The 21154-nt window shown below is 44.0% G+C and overlaps 2 protein-coding genes across 10 annotated transcripts in view; both read left to right on the top strand.

Moving 5' to 3' along the window:
• The window catches only part of NR3C2 (nuclear receptor subfamily 3 group C member 2), a 651149-nt gene that overhangs the window by 544096 nt on the left and 85899 nt on the right, over positions 1-21154 (top strand). The window lies entirely within an intron of this gene.
• Positions 14207-21154, top strand: part of PRMT9 (protein arginine methyltransferase 9) — a 344299-nt gene continuing 337351 nt past the window's right edge. The window contains exons 1-5 of one of the 9 annotated variants that reach the window (XR_012655962.1): positions 14220-14475; positions 14911-15081; positions 15951-16151; positions 16682-16830; positions 19967-20203. Coding sequence is in view for 8 of the 9 variants with exons in the window: in XM_032793216.2 (XP_032649107.1) it covers positions 14437-14475; positions 14911-15081; positions 15951-16151; positions 16682-16830; positions 19967-20203 (797 nt within the window). In the remaining variant the exon portion in view is untranslated. Of the gene's footprint in view, positions 14884-14910; positions 15082-15332; positions 15387-15950; positions 16152-16681; positions 16831-19966; positions 20204-21154 lie in introns of those variants that run through there. The other 8 variants (XM_032793216.2, XM_075066313.1, XM_032793218.2 and 5 more) reach the window with 8 other exon arrangements.

Genomic DNA, 21154 nt, shown 5'->3' with positions numbered 1-21154 from the left:
TATGGTCCTAATCAGACCTGAGGCCTCTATTATTTAGGAAGCATACACACATACTGAAAACACAGTCCCATAGCCAAGAGCTTATCATCTGAGAAGTGGAGATTTACTCATTCCACCCTGTCCATCCCATTCTTGAACCTTAGCGTCCAAAATCTGGGTTGCCTGGCATGAACCATTCCAAAGCTTAATTACAGCCTGTGGATCTGATAGTGCTGCCACCGCCAGAATTTCCAGGTCATGGTCACTCTTGCGTCTCCCCATAAACCATTCTCTGGGGACCCCAACTCAGAAGCCCTGAGTCTTCACAACAAAGGAAATAACCCACTTCTTTCCCCCTCTTACCTCTCCCAGATTTTCCCGCCCTGGGTACACTAGAATAATCACCAGTGTTTCTCACAGTCCTTGAAACACAAACACAGAGAGGGACCATCACCTTCCTCGCCTCCTTCTTTTTCCCCCCCAGTCTTCCCTGAGAGAGACCCATAGCCTGGCACAGAGAATCTCCTATCCCCTGAGCCTCAACTAGAAAAAGAAAATCCACAATTGTTAAAAGAAAGCTTTACTATAAAGAAAGAAAAAAGACTAAAAATGGTCTCTGCATCATAGGTGGGGAAACAATATACAGGGTCATGGCTTAAAGAACAAAAATGAATAAACAGCCTTAATTCAAAGAAATACAATTAAAATTCCAGCAACTACACACAGTAAATACAAAACAATATAAAGAATATTGTCTTATACCTGTACTTACAAACTGGGAAACAGAAGATTTTAAAGCCTAGAGATAGAGAGATTACTCTTCAGAACCGAGAGAGAACGAGACACAGCAAGGAACCACCACAAATTTCCTCCCTGATGCTTTGAAAAATCCGGTTTCCTGATTGGTCCTCTGTCAGCGTTGTTTGGTTCCCTCTGTTAACCCTTTACAGTAAAAGAACATTTAACTTTAGCTATCTGTTTATGACACGACCCTCATAACTAGCACCTAAAACACCATCTTTTTCTGAATCAACTGATTATAACATAGTAGAATGAAATTCCCAGAAAGTACTGGAGAGATTATTTTGGGAGGCATGCCACAAACAAACAGCAATACTGTATAGTATAATAGTTTAAATTATATTATCGTAATGCATTAACTATTGTTTTGTCTCAGAAACTAAAGCCTCTTGTCAGAAAAGCTTCAGAAAAGCTGTTTGCTGTTGGAAAATATCATTTTACCTTGAAGTGACCTTCCTAACAGTCTATAAAGGATCATCGAGAATCAAAGTTGTTAAGGAAAGAAGTAGGCTTTTTTTGAGGAGGAAGTAAACAGTAGCAATAGGATAACTGTACATCATGGGACCGTGTATGAAAAATAGTGTTTCTCATTTGTACAGTACTCATGAACCCCATTATGGAACGCTAGCATTGGCTGAAACTAGTGCGGTGAGTTTGAAAATCCCACCATAGTAGCTATACCAGGCTATACGTGAACTAGGAAATATTAATTCTGTAACCGTAATAGCAAACTTATTACTCACCTGTTTCCAACTTTCCCCAAGTGGATTGGACTCAATGCGTTGAATATTTCTATGCAATTTTGAAACAAATTTGATTATGCATTTTTTTTTTGTAGTGTGTCTATATATTGTGTGTTTTTAAAGCTTCGTTAACACAGTACCTGGAAGACACCTACTGGAAAATGTTAAAAATGAAACATGCAGTTTTTACAATACTGTTAATGAGCTGGGTGAACTTGTTTATGATTTGGATTAAGCCCCACCTAGAAACAAAAGTGTGTTTAACCCACCCAGGAACTTTTTGGGCAGTGTGGGTTGAGTAGATTGTTTTGGTTTAGGTGTGTGTGGCATAGGCGAGACACACAAAAGATCACAGATAAGAAGGCAGAGGAAGAGAGGCATGGAAAAGCCAAGCGAGAGCTTTAAGCATGTAGACCTGGAGAAGCTGGAGAAGAGTTTTTGAGTCTGGTGTTGGCTACAGGGGACTTGTGGGGATGGTAAACTGAGTAAACTGCTCCTTTTTTTCCTTTGATCTTCTGTGGTCAGAGACACAGGAATTGTATATTCCTTGTAAATAACAAGATTGCAAAAAGAAATACCTGGCTACCACCAATTTCTATTCCCAACTGGACCACCCACTGAGCTGGAAACTTGACTAGCCACTTGTCAAAAGAGGGCAAAATATCAGGGTCATCCCTAGCATTTTGGTTGCCCTATGCAGCCCCCCCTTCCCCCGCATGGGGGGCTGTGTGTGGCCCCAAGCTCCATGCGCGGGGGGATGGCCCAGGCTCCATGGGGGGACTGTGTGGGCCCCATCCTAGGCCTCCGTGGAGTGGGGAGGGCTGGCTCCAGACCTCCCGCAGGGGGGCTGGGGGACCCTGCCCCAGCCTCTGCCGGGGGAGGGCTGGCCACTTCCTGCAGGAAAGTGGGGACCCGGTCAAGCTGTTCACTTCCCTGGGCTCCCAAGCTTGGGGGAGGAGGAACACCCCCAGGACTTGCCGGCGCACGGCTAGGATGCAGGAGAGTGGAGCGGCTCGGGCCAGGTTGCTTCTACTCACCAGTGAGTTGCAGCCCAACCGGCTTCTGGAGTCCTCAGGGGCCGCTGGGGCTGGGAGCGGAACGGGTAGGGCTGGGGCCTAGGGAAGAGCTGGAGAAGGCTGCAGTAGCACGCAACTGCGTACTTGCGTATGGGTAAGGACAAGCCCTGATATATCTTTCTGATATATCCACATACAACACAACAGAATAGTTAACGTGTGACATAGTTAAAATGTAATATTAGTGTCAATATGGTATATAACAAAATATGAACTTTTGAGCTTTGATACAATAAGCTCTGTAAATGTGAGTAGTTTAAAAGGTCCTTCAGTAAGTCTGTTTTCTCAAAACTTTCTGTTGATGGACATTCAATACGTTATACATTCCTATAAATTAATAATAACCTAACTAATGCTTAGCTTCTATAGAGTTGGGTTCATCAAAGATTTAGTGGATCTTATATCCCATTTTTCTTATGGGAAATAGAGAACAGAGATGGACCAAATTTCAAGAAAGCTCAGACCAGATTTTCAAAGATTCTCGTCCCCCTTTAGCAAGCCTAAATAAGGCCAGTAATTTCAAAAGTATCAACATGCAACAACTCCCACTGTGAATACTTATGATTAGAATTTTCAAAAGAACTCAAGCACCCCCAGACATCTGATCTCTGTGAAAATCTTACCCACTTTTTTGGTGATTTGTGATCAGGTGTTCACCCCACACAAGGCAGAGCCAGTAAATTTAGGAATAATTAACTCTGAAAGCCTGCATGGGGAGAGCCTGGTCCTGAAGGACTGATTGAAGATGGATCCCGACTGGGAAGAAGAACAGTAGGAGTTGTATAAAGCCAGTAAGTTGACAGTAGAAGGATTGCAGAGGAAGTAGGCTGTTGATGCACCTAGGAGGGTGAAGCCAGAAGCTGTCAGGAAGGAGTCAGGGAAAGAGCAACAAGGTCTGAGGGAAAGGCAGAGACCCACAGTTTCCAGCGTATAGGGTCCCTGACTGAGCCTGAATGTAGTGGGGGGCCTAGTTTCCAACTCAGCCACTGGGGAAGTGGCACCGACCAGGCAGTGAAGCAAGACTGCCTATTGATGGTTGTCCATGGGATTTGGTACCCTGAAGTGAAAAACATAGTGAACCTGGGGGGGGGGGGGGCGGCGCGGAGTGTCAAGGAAGACCTAGCATCCAGAGTTGCAGGGAGGAGAGAGAGTGGAGCGGAGTATGCAAGCAAGCAGCAGAAAGGTGGCATTGGACTAGAGTGGTGATAATCCCCAAATGTAAGCTAGGAGTTGGCACCCTCAGTTGGTGAGTGGATCCTGTGAGAAGCCTAATAAAGGTGCTGACTCTTGAAAATCTGCCTGTAGTAGTTAAAGAACCAATTTCAAAAGTAGCTCTATGTTTACATGCCTTAGTTTTTTTGGTACCCAAAATGAGAAGTGTGTCTCTTCCACAAAGTCAGCTCTAAGCTAACAGAAATCAGTGGAGCTGTGAGTGCTCACCACCTTTGAAAAAAATCAGGCCATCTGTCTCAAGTTTGGGCACCCAAAAGTTCAGCTCTGTAGTAAATCTTTGAAAAAATGGATCTAAAGTGATTGATATCATCTGAAATCACAAGCAAGTCAGGGAGCAGTTGAACTACAACCAAATATCCTGACACTGATGCAGTGGTCCAATTTGCCAGATCTTGTTATCTGGCTGTGATGTTGTATTTTCAGATTATTTTGTTTCATTTTTTTTTTTTTTTTTTTTGAGACGGCTAGCTTCATTCTGACATAATAGAATCATATACAGTGAAAGGGACACCATTAGTAAAAAAAAAAATCCTATATTAACATCCATGCTGCTGTTTAGATTGAAACTAAACTTTTCTCAAATATCAAATTTACTTCACCAGTTTTTTCTTATTGCCGTTCATCTGCTTCAGAAGTAAATAGAATAGTTTTTCCCCCTATTTGTTATTAATTGCTTTGATTAATCATACACCAGAAATATTGCAATATGGGTTGCATACACTAGGGAGTTTTTATATAAAACAAATATTTGTCATTTAACAGGAAAAATATTGAAAATGTTTGTGTTAGCTGAAGTTTAAAAAAACAAATTGATAAAATATAAAATACAGAATTCTTAATATATGACAGTGTCCTCTGTTGGAGATCATATACCACAACTTGTGAGGTAAAAATACATTCCATTATATTAACATTAGGAATTTATAATTGGGGGAAACATTCCATCAGATATCCAATGCAGCAGCTATATGAATAGCACGTCAGTCCTTTCAAATCAAGCCAAAACAATGTTAAACTGCCAACAAATTACCCCAAAAAATGGCTTGTATATATTTACTAGACTTGAGTAACTACTACTTTTTTGGATATCCCAGTTCAATCCTGTCACCAAAGAAAAATCATCTTGTCTCTTCCTGTAACTTCGTCCAGTAAAATAAAACACATGTCTGATGTGACCCAGCAGAGAGCTCTGCGATGGTTGGGTGGGGGAAAATCCTATCTACATCGCTGTTTAAAGAACACATATCAAAGGTTACACATCTATTCAAGCAATACCAGCAAAGTCTTTGGGATCATACCTTACTGAAAGTTGATCAGGTCACTTTAGATAAGTATTTTATACCAGCAGCCCAGGAAAACAACATACATTTAATACAAAGGGAATTCACAGGCGCACCTTTGCTTCTTTGTCCTTTGGAATAGAGAGTAGGGAAAATTAGCCAAAACTAGTGGACGAGGCTATTAAAAAAGATATATTTCCAGAATTATAGCATTTATGCAACCCACATCTTTATAGTCATAGAAAGTGAAGCGATGTAAGCTTAAATTGATACAAACTCCAGAGAAGATGTGTTTCAAGTGGTGTAAATAGAAGTGAATGCATTGCCGTGGGCTTACCTCATTTTCAAACAGCAGTCTAACATAGACATAAATTGGTGTTTAGAATGTAGTTGAGGATTATTCACTCCTGTTTAGGGGAATCCTCCAGTGATGTAAGTTTGAGGTAGCCAGCATTATGCTACCCTTCCTTGAGACCCCCATACAAGCAGTGTGTGGTTGGGGAAAGGGATATGCCATGCTCAATTATGGAAAGCATAGGTGGGTTCTGAATGTCAATGTGGCTTGCTTTAATTTAACAGTAGTGAAAGTAAAGGGGGCAGAAGGAAGTGAGATAATCCTAAATATAAGGGAAAACAGGACACTGACAGAGGCTCTCCTCCCCCTCCCCAAGTAAGGCAGGTGTTGCTGCTCTCTGGAGTCCTGCCTGCCCCCCCCTACCTTCCCAAACGTGAGGCTGGCGGCTGGTGTTGATGCCATTCCCCTTCCCCCCCCCCCCGCGCAGGGCGAATTGCCAACTGGTTCCCCCACCGCAACGTTCTATGCCCCCACTTTTTGCCAAAAGTGGGATTGTCCACATTTGCTCTCTTCCAACCTGGATCAAATTGGCCAAGAGCAAACAGGACAAATGCCACACTTTCCCAAAAGTCAGACAACTGGGAACAGGACTTAAAAAAGAGACTTTCCTTTCACAAAACGGGACGTATGGTCACCCTATTCTTCTGCACTATATATTCCTGATCATTCAATCACTACGGAGCTCTATGTGCAGCTATGTTATAGAATTTTGAAGTTGGGAATATGTGACTAAAGGAAGCAGCTGAGACATAAGAGTTTAAGCACGAGAAGAGACACCAGATAATTTATTTTGATTCTCCTCTACTCCTGAGCCTATCCACACACCAAGCCAGCAACAAGACGAGAAAGTGGAACATTGTGGAGAGAACCTCAAAACTTGTTGGTTACTTTGGATGGATGGTGTAACGGGAGGTGGGGAGGTCTATAATGGGTGGGAAAAAGATGTAAACTTGATTATTCAGTGAACTCGTGAACATGCCCTTAAAAGAAAGGCATGAGACAGTATTAAAATGAATCTACCACTATGAAATTAGATACACTTTTTAAAATGAATTGTTTCATTACTCATTGCCTTCTAGTGTGCAATTTGACCCATACTAAAATGTGAATCATAATAAGTTGTTATATTGATACATTTACAATACCTCAACAGTTGACAACTCTCATGATTATTATGCTCACAATATTTATGTTTCTCTTTAAGCCTCACTCTGATTAATGTGAATACTCAAAGAATCTCAGCTTTATAAAAATAGTTTACTAGACTCCATAGTTGAGGAAAAGCTTGAAAAATGTAATCCAAGTGGACCTAGGTAAAAAAACTCAAAATAAATAAAAGTAACCCACAATGATTTTTTAAATCTCATGACTTTAATAAAATTTTTAGATTGAGGGGAGTTTTACTTACATTTCCTGACAGTTCACTTAGCATACTGGTACCGGTATCTTTTGATTCAAGTGATGATATTAACGGACCAGATCCTGCCAAAAATTTTTCATGTGATTTGTTTTTCACTTCATGCAAGAAGTCCAGTTCCTTCAGCGATTTCCACTTGCATAATTTAAACGCTTCAAGATTAGGCCCTATATTTGTGTTTGTGCAAGCATGCCTGTAAAATGTGCGTCCTCTGGGCCGGGTAAAAATCCATAGGGTGGCTAGTTGAGGGCAAGGGCTCCCACATACTGTCAAAAGCCTCCTTTAATCCTAAACACGTCCCTCTTTGCACGCTCCTAGTGCCCCTGTCCCCCACTTTCCATTTCACACAGCAACACCCTGTCATCTCTACCAAAGTTTTGTGTGTGGAGAGCTGTTTAATAGACAGTGGAGTGTGTGGAGACTGTCTGGCGACAGCTGCCCCCTCCTGCAGAAACAGGGATTAAAAGCAGCCAGTAGGTGGATGAGGAGCACCCAGTGTGCTGATCTGGCTTAATCAGGCCATAGCTGACCTGCATAAGGGCTATGGAAAGTCAGAATATGGGTCTCTCCGGGTCTGGAGAGGAGCAGGAGCTGAAGCAGAGTAGGCTGGAGCTCCAGGTTGGTAAACCCCATGCGCAGGCCTCTAAAAAGGTACTGGGCTGCAGAGGCAGTGAGGATAGGCAAGGCATTGGCTATCCTAACCTAACTTCTAACCTAACACCATGATGAGTGGGCCTTATAGACTGCAGTTTGCTCCAGTGAAAGGGGATAGATGATGACTGGCAGTAGTCACAAGCAAGGTGGGGTTTAGAGGGTGGGGGTTCCTCCTGTAGAGGAAGACACCAGAGTGTGGGGTCTATTGAGCCAGAACCACTGAGGGAAAGGGTACTGGGGTCTGGAGGGACATGGTGACTGAAGGCAGGGTGAGACTCAGCTGGCCAGGGGTACTCTGGAGCTGGAAAAGGTTTAATTCCAGGATGACACAGGAGACATCACATTGGTGATCTTCATCTTCTACAGAGACCAAAGTCATCTTCATTCCACCCTGGAGGGCAGGGCTCTGGACAGCAGGGACACAGTAAGGGACAGCAAACTGCTGTGGACAGCAGGGGTTGATTACTGTGTATTTAGAAAAAAGTAATAACTGTTTAAATTTAAGCTCGGTCCTTACTAGGAATACGTACAAGTCTAGGCGTCCATGGTGGTATAGGGGGCAGAGATCTGGATAAAATGGCTTTCTCTCCTAAAATATTACAGAATCCCTGAAAGGAAGCTCAGATGGATAAAAAGTCAGTCCCTGTTTATAAGTCAGCCACATTCCTCACTCGTGCTCTTACGAAAGTAGATTTAAAAGGGCAAATGTTAAATTTTGCTACTGGTAGCAGTTACTGATCTGTAGGCTATTCTCTTTTGCGCCTTGTCACAATTTGCTGCCTTGTATTTTCCCATCTTGTAGCAAGGTAGACTTGTGATGTGGTGTGTTCATGTCACAATCTGCTATCCAACCTTTTCCCTACTCGGGTTCAGAGTAGCCAGCAGTGTATGGATAGGGCACCTGTCACAATTGCTATCCAGCTTTTCCCATCATCTTGTCTGGGGAAGCAAATTCATGGACAGGTATATCTATCAATCTCATGTTCTAACCCCACAGCCTGTGACAACTGGACTAGCAAAAGTTGAAAAATGTTCAAAGCCAGTCAAGGGTTGATAAATGTTTTTGGGAAAGGAATTCTGCAGCTTGCCTGTGGTTCCCCTGATTGCTGTTCAAAAACTAAGGCCACTTTAATTCTGAACAGAGTATCTACACATTAGTGCTTTAACTTACATCAACCAACTTCACACTTTAGTGTCACATCAGTAGACAAGCATTAAAAAGGAAGGGAATAAAGGGAAAAAATCAATTTTTATTCCTTAGTCTAAAACGCTTTACTGCTTCTCATGACACCCATAAAAATGGGAGGGGAGTTCAGACATTCAGCATGCAAATAACCCTCTCATGGCAAGGGAGCAGTTTAGTACACATAATAGTAGCAAGTTTTCAAGCAATGAATAATTCATCTAACATTCTCAGTCAGCGTTATAGTCTGATCCTCAGTGCCTAAGAAAGTGTGTGATTTCTGCCACTGGGTAACGTAAGGCCACATCTCACTACGGGATAATATCGAATTAGCTAATCGGATTTAAAACTGATATTATAAATTCGATTTCTGCGGCCACACTAGGCACAGTAATTCGCGTTGTGCGTCCATGGTCGAGGCTAACGTCGATTTCTGAAGCGTTGCATTTGTGGGTAGCTCTTCCATAGCTATCCCATAGTTCCGCAGTCTCCCCGCCGCCTTGGAATTCTGGGTTCAATCATTATTTGTCGCGGGTGGTTCTGGTATGGGTAATGTCGTCAGTCATATCCTTCCTCTGGAAAACATCAGCTGACAATCCTTTCGCGCCGTTTTCCCTGGATTGCCCTGGCAGATGCCATAGCACGGCACCATGGAGCCCGTTCAGGCTTTTTTTTTTTTCCGGCACCAATGTGTACTGGATGCCGTGGACAGAGAGGCGATACTCCAGCGCTACACAGCAGCATCACTGCTTTTGCAATGATAGCAGAGATTGGCTACCGCGTCGTTCTGTACCGTCTACTGCCGGAGAAAACTGGCAATGAGATGACGGTATTCTCTCCCTCTTTGTATGTCCGCTGCTATCATGAGTGCCCCTGGCTGAAAATTTCTGAAAGCAAAATTGGGATTGACTCACTTGGCAATGAGTCAATTCCTCCCTTAGGTTTCTAAAATAGAGTCCGTCCTGCAGAAATAATAGGCAAGTGTAATGAGATCCAGTGTTATCAGAGACACAGCTGCTCCGTGTCAGTATTCACAGGGGTTGCCCCTGCAAGAACGCTACAGAAATCGATTTAAAGAGCTCTTTATATCGATATAAAGAGCGTTGTAGTGTGGACGGGTACAGCATTAAATCGATTTAACCCTCTTTAAATTGATTTAAACGCGTAGTGTAGACCAGGCCTAACATGCATTAGCTATCCCATTGTAAAAAAACAATGGAGACAAGGAACTTTAGCTGTGTCACCAAAAGGCATAAGGTGAGATCAGCACTATGTCACCTGTGGATCAAATGCAAAGAAATAACAGGATAAATCACTTTAAAAAAATCTTTTTTTTTTTTTTTGGTCAGTATAAAACAGTGCACATACCAGAATGAAGAACAGCACTGAAATGTATCCTTGCTTTTTAAGTTTGCTAAATATTTTGTTATGTTTTTCATCAAGTGATTGCACATACCATTCCACTCTGGGTGTGTGGAGTGACTCATACACTAGAGTCAGAGATTTTTCCCTAAGCAGTTTGAAGTATAAATAATTAAGTAGAAACATCAATATATACAACAAATCAGGTAACTGACGAGTAAAGTGTGCAGGATTGAGGATTACTTATAGAATCATAGAAGTAAGGATTTCAGTTACAAAGGAGAGGAGGAATCACATTACTGGAAATCCAAAATGGTATTGAATGTTATAGGAATGTATAACCGTTTTAAGTATGTGGCTTCTTTGTGAGAGGTAACAGCAAAAGTATGAAGCTAATGCACTTGGAGGCTCAGAAATAAAAAAAGCAAATTAAAAAAACCCAAATGTTTGTTTTAATTTAATACATTTCAAGTATTCATGATTTTTGAATACTTGTAGTTGTCAATCAAGGGATTTTATATCTATATTTAGTAAAATTTACAGTAGAAATGGCCTCTGAGAAGGATTTCATACAAGAATGGCCTGCCCAGCCCTGTGCTGTCTGCATACTCCTTCCCATCGGGGGTGGGCCCATGGTATGCCACACAGTCCCTGCACAACACCAGAACATCCCCAATTCCCTATGGCCAAAGGACCCCCGGACCCGCTGTACCTAGCACCCCTCCCAGACCCTTTCACAAATGCACAGTGACCTTATTGCCAGATTTTTAAAGGTATTTAGGCAAATAGCAGGTTTTCAAAAGCATCTAGTTACTTTCAAATTCTAAAAATCTGGCCATTAGTGAATATTTGGGAACCGTGTTCTACACACAAGTGGCAACACGAAAAAACACTGGGGTGCTGGATAGAGAGGCAAAGTAAGAGTTGACAAAGGCAATTCCCACTGACAGATCAAAGGAAACTGAAAAAGTTTTGACATGAACTCAGGAAATCGGTCAGACTTGAAGTCATATAATCCCAAAGAATAAACTTGTGTATTAAAAAAAATAGAACTAAAAACTAATAGCACACTCCCAAAAAGGAAGTGTTATACTAGAAACACTGGCAGATGTGATTGCTGAAGCTACTAGCAACTATTAATATTTTCAACAATTCTTTGCTAATATAAACCAAATAGCACAATGACATCCATCTGCACAATGTTAGTGAAGATAAATGATGAAGTGCTAGGATTAATAAAAATAACACTTTAAAAAGTAAATAATTTAGACTGGAACAACATTTACAGTGGATTCAAAAAAAGCCAGTCCAGTTCAGACATTCAGAACTGCAGCTCAGACAAATTTGTGAACTGCCATGAGGCTTTATGCAGACATAGAAACTGATAAGGGATTTTTAAACATTAAAAATGTGTGATAATTATAATTTCTGGAGGGGGGGTGCAAGTATGTAAAATAGTGAATGATTCAAGTTTTCTTTAGCAGCTGAGAACACTATCAGATAGGGAAGAACTGTCTTGTCTAGGCATTGGGATGCACTGGGTCTTTAAAAACGCAACCCTGGGAGGCAGGTGCTGAGATGCACTGGGGACAGGGAATGGGACCCTTTGCCTCGCACATGCTGTTGTTTCAACCACTGCCAGTGGATCACCCTATCAGGGTACCAGGGCATGGGGTGGCCCACCCTGGGCATCCGCTCACGTATGTTAAAGGAGGTGATGGCAGCCTTACCTCCTGCTTTTCTTGCTTTCCTTCGGTGAGCCCTTTAGGATGATGGTCTCCTTCAACCCTTACCCTACAAAATTTGCCACTGGGCCCCACCCCCACAAGCCACCTGAGCTGACTGCATGATAAGCAGCTGGTCCACTTCTGAATCATACCCAGAGAACATCTGTATACACTTGTGCTTCGTGCTACCCACTTCCTCTTCCTCATGTGTGCTGTCCTGACACTAAATGGTGAGACCTGTGGCTACTAGCAGAGAGCAAGGGACCCTGGTGGACCAGCCTGTACTCCACTCTGGTTCCATGTTCCATTGGGAATATCAGCTGCAGCTACAGAAATTCCCCTAACAACACCTGTCTCTTTGTGGTGAGAGGGGACCCTGGCATACATCTAAATAGGGTGTGTCGGTTGCAGCCCCTCTTCCAGCTCTTCCAGAACCTTCTACTGAGGTTCTGTCTCACAGGTGGGCAAGGGCTGCATCCAGCCCTTCAGACATTTTAATCCAGCCCTTGAGCTTCCACTGGGGAGCAGGGTCCGAGGCTTGTCCCGCTCTGCATGTGCCGTGGCTCCAGGCAGCTCCCAGGAGCGACATGTCCCCCCTCTGGCTCCTATGCATAGGGGCAACCAGGGGGCTCCACACACTGCCCCCACCCTAACTGTGCAGCTCCCATTGTCTTGGAACTGCGGCAAATGAGAGCTGCAGGGGTCGTGCCTGTAGATGGGTTAGTGTGCACAGCCACCTGGCTGCCCCTCTGTGTAGGAGCCAGAGAGGAGACATGCCACTGCTTCCAGCAGCTGCTTGAGGTTAGTGCTGGGCTTACAAGGGCTTCAGCGGTGCCATGGAGCCGGGCCCATGCTCAGAAGGGGCCCCATCCTGCTCTGCGTGCACTGTGCCTTGAGAGCCCACTGGCTGCCCCCCCCCCCACTCTGCCCACCACTCGCTTCTCTCGGCCTGCCCTCTGGCCGGCCGAGGGCTCCTCTCTACTCACTGGCCTTATCCACCGGCTTCTCTCTGCCTTCTGCCCAGACCCCAGTGCACCTCTGGCTCCAGGCAGTCTCTGCTTCCAATCACCTGTGGGGCTCCACCTGTCTCCCTGGAGCTGAGCCACCTAGGACTGATGCAGAAGCGTGGCCAGTCTTGGCCAGTTGGGGGAGAGGAACTGTGTGGGGGGCTTGCCTGGGCCCTTCCAGGCAAGTGGGTCCCGAGGGAGCCCAGGTGGCGCAGGCCCTGGCTGGCTGATCATGCCACTTCTGAGGGGCTGGAGTGATTCCCCACCTCAGGATGCTGGCAGCTCAGCCTGGCAATCACAGTCACCTCCCAGAAGGGCCAGTGAGTGGGGCCAGGAGGCAGGGCACGGCGGAGTGGGTCTATGAGGGTCGGGGGGGTGATGCTGGGCTGAGGGGGCAGAGAAGATCTCTGTGTGTTGGGGCACTAGGGAGTGGAGGTTCTGTGTGGGGTGCTGGGCAGTTGTGGTGTTGTGCAGGGCACTGCGCATGTGTAAAGGGGTTGGAGTGTGTGTGCTGGGCATAGCGGGTCTAGGGGGGCTTTGGCAATAGGGAATTGGGGGCATGGGTGTTCCAGTGTTGGGCGGGGGCTGTGTGGCATAACATGGGCTCACCCCTGATGGGAAGGGGCATGTGACCAGCACTGGGTCAGGCGGGCCATTGTGCATCTGGCAACTGCCAGTTTGTAAATAGTGCCCTGGCACTGGGCTGGGCGGAGCGAGGCTGCCCTACTATGCCATGCCCCAGTGCCCCTGGCTGGCTCCTTGCTTTGGGTACTGAACCCCCTGGGGGCGGGCCCACAAAAGGTTAATCCAGCCCTGCTTGAGGTAAGTGCCTTCCCGTGCCCCAGCCCTGATCAAAAAGTTTGCCCACTCCTCTTCTGGCTGCTCTTTTCCCTGTGCCTCCTCATCCTAGTACCCCCTCCCCCCACAAGTCCCATAGGGTTGTGGGACCACCTCATCAGTATCCTCCTGAGGGATACCCATCACACCAGGAGGAGGAAGCCGGACTGGTGTTTATCCAATCATGCCTCTGAGAGGGGTCTACTGACTCCCTAGATGCCTTTGAGGAGCACTGGGCGCTATTGGAGACTCTCTTCTTGGTGTCGAACATTGGGATCCCTCATTTTCAACCTATTATCTCACGCTCACGCCTATTGGTTAATTGATTGTCTTCGGTCCTGAAATCAATTGTAGCCTGGGCTTATCAGGTCCTCGCCGCCTGTCCCACCAGCCCCTCTCCTGTCCCTGCCTGTCTGGCCCGTGCGCGGTGATCAGCCCTGCCCGCTCCACCCCCGTGAGGGCAGAGCGCACCCCGCTCCAAGTAAGGGCAGCGGATTCACCAGACGTTACTGAGCATGCTCTTTACTGAGGTTGCCCGTCGTGTTGGCGGGTGCAAAGTGACGTCACGCCGGCCGGGTGAGCGGCGGCGCGCGGCGCGGCTTCCCGGGCTTCACTTCTGCGCGTGGGCGAGCGAAGTGCTGAGACGCGCACGGCCCGGCGCTGCGTGCGGCCTCCTGCGGGACCTGGCGTCCTACGCCGAGGTTGTAACTGCCAGGCAGGGTCTCCGCCCGGCGCAAAAATGGCGGCCCCCGGCTGGCGCATCCGCCGCCGGCTCCGGATCTATGCTGCGTGCAGCCAGGCCCGCCGGAAGAATCGCTGAGGTGACCAGCCCTCGTCTCCCGTTCCCCACCGCGTGCTACATCTCCTGGATCGCTGTCAGCACTGCCGCCCCAGGCTGCTTCTTCCCAGGCAGGAGCTCGTCTCCTCCCTAGCAGGCACCATTTCCTCAGATCGGTGTGCGTGTGCTCCCCCCCTCATCCACAGTGCGTTTGCTCCCCCGTATAAGCTCATTCCTTCACAGAGGGGAACATTCCATCCCCCTCATATGCTCATTCTGTCACACAGAGGGTACGCCTGTGTCTCGTATGCTCCTGCACCCAGAGTGTTTTTAAAGAATAACTACAAAAATAAAAGGAAATGGCCACTGTGCCCATTTAATGTAGGCAGTACAAGTAGTTGGATGATCCCTGCAGCATGAGTGCCAAGCAGACATAAAATAGAACAAACAGGTACTAAGGAAAATTGTTTTCCCGCAGGGTTTGGCAGGAGGGAAATCCCACCAGCCTGATACATGTGAAAGTGCTTCTGCAGAAAATGCATGGATATCAACATGGCTCTGTTGCAGCTTTTCCTGTGTCTGGCACTCATTTCCTCCCATAGGAACAATACTTTCCTGCCAAAGAGTTGATCAACAGATGTTTACATTGGTATTTTAAAGTATATCCATCATCTGAACTTTTCTCTTACTGTTCTGTTTTCTCTTTAGTTAATCCATCTCTTCAGATAACTGTCATGTCTGTCATACTCATGTTACATAGGTAGATGGAATTACATAATTGCAGAATAGTTGATGAACTTTCATGTGGATTACTGTTATTTCTTTGTGGTGTAATACATCTTGAAAACATTTCTGCTGATGTAACTATATTGGAAACTTGCTTTCTGTATTATCTTTCAGTCCCGGGATATAGTCTGAAAATCCTGAAGGCAGGACCGGGGCCTATATATGGAAGTAGCATTTAAAATTAAAGGGGGCACTATTTCACAAAATGTGGCATAAGATTATACACAAATTCCTATGACATTTTTCCATTTTATTGTTATGGAAAAAGTTGTCATAACTTGTTGCTCTTAGATGTTAAGTACAAAGTAGATTGTCCTCCTCAGTATCCCTTTATGGAAACTATTTTCTCTGGGTATATATTACACCAGTTGTATTACTGAAGAAGTTTAATTGTAAATTTCTTGGGTAGCTAAGCATGAAATTCCATGTGTATATATAAGTTTATAAAAACAAGTTGATCCTCCAGAAACATGCTAAAAGGTTTTCAAAAGTTTAGCAGAAAAAGTTGTGCAGTTTTAGGCCTTGTAGAGACTTGTACACATGTTTAACAGTGGAAATAACTCAGAATGTGTAAAGTTAAGCACATCTTCAACTCTTTGTAGGATCAGGGGGGCCTTCTTCATTGCATGCTAGAATTTTAAAATATTTTGACCTGTCACTTTTATTTGCAACTTACAATACTCTAGGATAAGAATCTTTTTTTGTTTTCTTTTTGTTTATGGGAATGCACAGTTAATTTTCTTCAAAATGCCCAACTCTAATACCAAATCTCATCGTGGTCACCAAGGTGGTCAGGAAGCTGGCAGACGTGAGCTGGTTTCCAGATCTTTACAGAGTGCTCAGCATTGTCTGGAAGATCAGGATTTTGGAACTGCATATGCCCATTATCTCCTGGTACTAAATCTAGCTCCTGAGCTAAAAAATGATGTCAGGGTGAGTGCTTTTTGAATTATTTTAGATAGTCCAATCTTAATTATATTTTTTCACTGTTAACTTTCTAATGAACAGATGTTGCTTTTATTTTGTATGTAACTTATTTTGAAGAATGGAAAGGAGAATTAAAGAGAAACAGAGCAGTGTTATGGATGACTCTGTAATTTGGTTAACCAGAGCTGTATGTGCTTCAGGGATAGGGTTTGACTCATTTAATCTTAAAAGTTGAGTGAATTTAGGGGTTTGTAAAAATGAGACACTATTAGAACTGGCTTGCACTGTACAAACTTTCTACATACAGCTCTGAGCCATGTTAAGCTGTGTGCTGATTAGAGGTAAGGGTAGCTGAAGTACTAGGAATAGACTACCTCACTGGAGAACCTAAGCTAGCACTTCCAGCATTATGGAAATAACTGCTCATGTTCGTTTCAGGACTAATTTCATCCTGCCTCCTCTAAGTTTCCAGTGCCGTCAATTTCCTGCTTTTGATATGCTGTTACTGAGTTAGCAATATTTGCGTCACTTTTCAGGAAACTTTCCGGTTTACCCTCTTCAAATGGGCTGAAGAGCTAGCTTCTCTTGCACGGATTCAAGATTTATTTAACTGCTATGAGCAGGCCCTGGAACTGTTTCCTAATGATGAAATAATATGTAATAGTATGGGGGAACATCTCTTCAGGTTGGTGGTAATCTGTATTCAATTTTTTTTAGATGCACTATTTATTATTAATTAGTAATAAACATATAAGGATCTGATTCAGCTTTGCTGAATAGGTAGTATCTTTGAGCATGGGCACAATGTTAAGTATGTAATACTGAATTTGAAATCTGTTAAATCAGTATAAATATATGTACAGTAGCCACTGCTTAAACATACTATTCAATCCTAAAAAATGCATTTGGACTTTAAAAATATACTGCCTTTCAAATGTCATTTACCAACTCACACTATAGTTATTTAATAAAAAATTAGACCAGAATGGTTGAAAGCCACTGTGAAAGTTATAATTTTGGGTAACTTAATTTTTGTAAATGGTTATGTTCCACGTTTCTGTAGGTGTTATGAAAATCCTCTACCTCTACTCTGTTCTGTTTCTCCTAAAGATCCCACATTACAGCCAGTTCAGATAAAGAAGGGCTGGTTCAGAATATGAATACCCTGTACGGTCCCCTCTTCTTGATTGGTTTGAGCCTTAGTCTTTGTTTAACAATCTAAGTCTGTGGCTACACTGGCAGTTTTGCAGCGCTGGTAGTTACAGCTGTGCTCGTACAGCTGTGTACGGCCAGCGCTGCAGTGTGTCCACACTGACAGCGACCAGCGCTGCAGTGTGTCCACACTTGCACCAGTTGCAGCGCTGTTGTGAGTGGTGCATTGTGGGCAGCTATCCCACAGAGCACCTCGTCCCATTTTGGCGCTGTGGGTTGTGGGAAGGGGACGGAAGGGTGCGGGTCATTCTGCTTCCTGTTCCAACGACCCCTGCTGCCAGGGAATCGGACCCCCCGCCTAAGAGGGCACCTTTTTATTTATTTATTTTTTTAAACTTACCCCATCCCCGGCTGCGGTCTGCTCCATGGTCCCGCTCCTTTGAGTGAAGCGCCGGCGGGAGCGCGGCATGGCCCCGCTCTCCCAGCTAGAGCTCCAGCCGGGCGGCGGGGCTTGCCGCGCTCTGGCCGGGGCTCCAGCCATGAGAGCGGAGTCGCGGAGCTTGCCGCACTCTGGCCGGGGCTCCAGCCGGGATTGCGGAGTCGCGGAGCTTGCCGCGCTCTGGCCGGGGCTCCGTTCCAGCTGGTTTGAAAGGGCTGTCAACTGCGTCTGTAAAGTCCGGCATACCTGTCCTCAGGGCTGAAAGGAAAGCTCCTGTGACTGTGGTTTACATACCATACAAAATGCTTAAGCAGAGGCATGCAAGGAGCCAGGAGACAAAATGTAGATCTCCTGGGCACAAGTGAATTGCCTTTGCATCTGGTCATGACAAGGAAAAGTGTAGCATTGTTCTTCAAGTTAACGCAGAACTCGGATTAAAGGCCAGGCTCTGTAGTGATGTAGAATAGAGGATGAAAATAAATGGTTTGGTAGTTTTGCATTTTGATCTATACTTGTTATTTCCTTTCCTTGGATAAAAGGGGCGGAGAAGTATTTGTGTGTGTGTGTGTGTGTGTGTGTTTACAGAAAGGCATCTGACAATTCTATGAGAGTCCTCAATGAGTCTGCAACTAGCCAGAGTGCGGCAAGCCCCGCTCTCCCGGCCAGAGCTCCGGCCAGAGTGCGGCAAGCCCCGCTCTCCCAGCTGGAGCGCGGCAAGCCCCGCTCTCCTGGCCGGAGCTCCGGCCAGAGTGCGGCAAGCCCCGCTCTCCCTCTCGGGTTACTCTACACCCTCCCACTCCTCTCCAGGCTCTGAACCCAGGGCAGTGGAGTGCTAAGCGGTGACCAGAGAGGCTGAAAAGGAATGCTGGGATAAGTTCTAATACCCTGGAGGCCAATAAAAACGCTGGTGAGTGTCCACACCTGATGACCAGCGCTGCAACAGCAGCGCTGGACTTGCTACACCGGAAGCGGACCCAGGTGTACAGCCAGCGCTGCAAACAGGGAGTTGCAGTGCTGGCTGAGCTTTTAAGTGTAGACACCTGCTAAGTTGCAGCGCTGTAACCCCCTCACCAGCGCTGCAACTTGCAAGTGTAGCCATGGCCTAAGGCATTTCCCTTCCCTGAAACGTGCTTCACATGCTGCCCCCACAATGCTTCAAGTTCCTGCCAGCATGTTGTGTTAGAATAGGACTTGGCCTTGAAACCATAACTCCTAACTGGAAATCCAGATCACTGCTATTAGAGTGGTCCACTCTGATTCTCTTTTTTTAAAATAAAGAGCAAAAAAACCTCTTTCTGACTATATTTTCCTTGCGTGTTTTTCTTAAATTTTAAAAATGTTAATTTTTTAATTGTTCCTGGATTGAGAGTTTCAGCCCAGAGCAATATTTTATGGTAATTATAATCATCTTAAAATTGTGATCTAATGGAAACACTGGTAACTCAAGCTGTGACAATTTGATATGAGCTGTGATGTCATACATTACACCTGGATTGGGTAAAATCTTTCTTTGCTTTGGTTTTTGGAGATTTGACGTGGCTCCATTCTGGCTTGCATTTCTGATTAACTGTTGCTGTTTTTATTGTGCAAATAATCCTTATAAGATGCCAGTTGTTTTACAGCGGCAAAGTCATGTATGAAATGGAGAGGTAGAAGCAGAGTACAATAAATGATATATTTTATGTACTTTGTATTTAAATCACTAAGGGTAGTACTATAAATCTTACTTTATAAGATAACTTCATCCTTTTTGACACAGAACCACTATATCACTGGTTAAAGAACTTAAGTTTTATATCCTTTAAAATGTGAAAACATAGAGACTTTGTGCAGTAGTGCTTCATAACTCAATTTTAGCCAAGTACATTGCTTGGTTTTCTAATAAAAACATTTTATAAAGGAGCATATTTAGAGAAAAGGGATCGTTCTCTGAAACAGTCTTGTAAATGAAAAATTCTTATTTTCAACACTCTTAAATTAGTTAAAGCTCACTTTTTTTTGATAGTTTGCCCAAGGTATACCTCCCCCAATATGAAGACATAACCCTTAAAGCAAAATAAAGTAGCTTTCAAATTGTGACTATAACAGTTATTAAAAACAACAGTACTTAACAATTCAGTAACAAATGTCTAAAAATGTGGTGATTTTTCCCAACATCTTCAAGTTTCAGATATCTGGAAGCAAACTGTATACTTCCTGCTTATTATTTATTTGTCATTTTTACTTTTAGAATGGGCTTTAGAGATGAAGCAGCTGGATATTTCCACAAAGCACTGAAGCTAAACCCTGACTTTGTTGATGCAAAGGAGAATTTTTACCGTGTTGCAAACTGGCTGGTAGAACGTTGGCACTTTATCATGCTTAACGACACCAACAGGAATCTGATTTACCAGAAAGCAATTGAGAAGGTGGTCCGCTCTGGTTGCAGAACTGTTCTAGATATTGGAGCAGGAACAGGAATACTGAGGTTTGTAATAAATGCATGTTTAATGTAAACTATATTAATATAAATATACTTGCTTTTTAGCAGTCATTGTCATGTACCTTTACGTTATCCTTTGTGAAAAAATTGAAAATTAATTTTCATATATTATTAAAACAAAGCTTAAGGAAGGAAAGACACTACTAGAGTTGTTATTGTGACCTAGAACTGTGTCACTAATGATATGTCTGGTATCCACATGCTGATTTAATACATGTTCATTCAGTCACAATGTTGAATTGGAAAACGTGGCTTGTAGTGATAAACTAAACAGATTGAGCTCCTGGAGTCTAACAGAGAGATGGTTAAGTAATGATTTGGTCACAGTACATAAGTACCTGTGTGAGGAAGAAAAAGTTGATAATGGGCTCTTCTATGTAACACATAAAGGTATAGCAAGATCCAGTGGTTGGAAGTGGATATTCAAATTCAAACTAGAAATAAGGTGCAAATTTTTAACAGTGAGCGTAAATAACCAATGGAACATCTTATCAAAGACAGTGTGGATTCTCCATCACTGGCAATTTTTACATCAAGACTGGATGTTTTTCCTAAAAGATACGCTCTAGTTAAATAGGAATTTAGTTCAGGGAGGTGCTGTGGCCTTGTACATGAGGTCAGACTAGATGATCACAGTGGTTGCTTTGGTCTTATAGTGTATGAATTACTGCCTTTATGTCATACATATTATCTTTGTAGTAGATTTGGACTAACTCTACTGCTGATAATACAGTGTATACTGGGGAATCTGATATCTACCCAAGTGCTATCGTTTGCATTAGTACTGATATCAGGTACTAGTAAGTATTAAGAATATGAAATAAATGCTACAGTAAATGTAAATATACTTTAAAAAAAATCAGACTTTTCTTACCTAAAATAATTTCTAATTGAAATTTTGATAAGAATAAACTAATTCCTATGGTGATTTCTGTT

Source organism: Chelonoidis abingdonii, chromosome 5 (genome assembly GCF_003597395.2).
Source record: "Chelonoidis abingdonii isolate Lonesome George chromosome 5, CheloAbing_2.0, whole genome shotgun sequence".
NCBI lineage: Eukaryota > Metazoa > Chordata > Testudines > Testudinidae > Chelonoidis > Chelonoidis abingdonii.
Note: the sequence above shows the minus strand (reverse complement) of the source record. Positions and strands in the feature narration are given on the sequence as shown.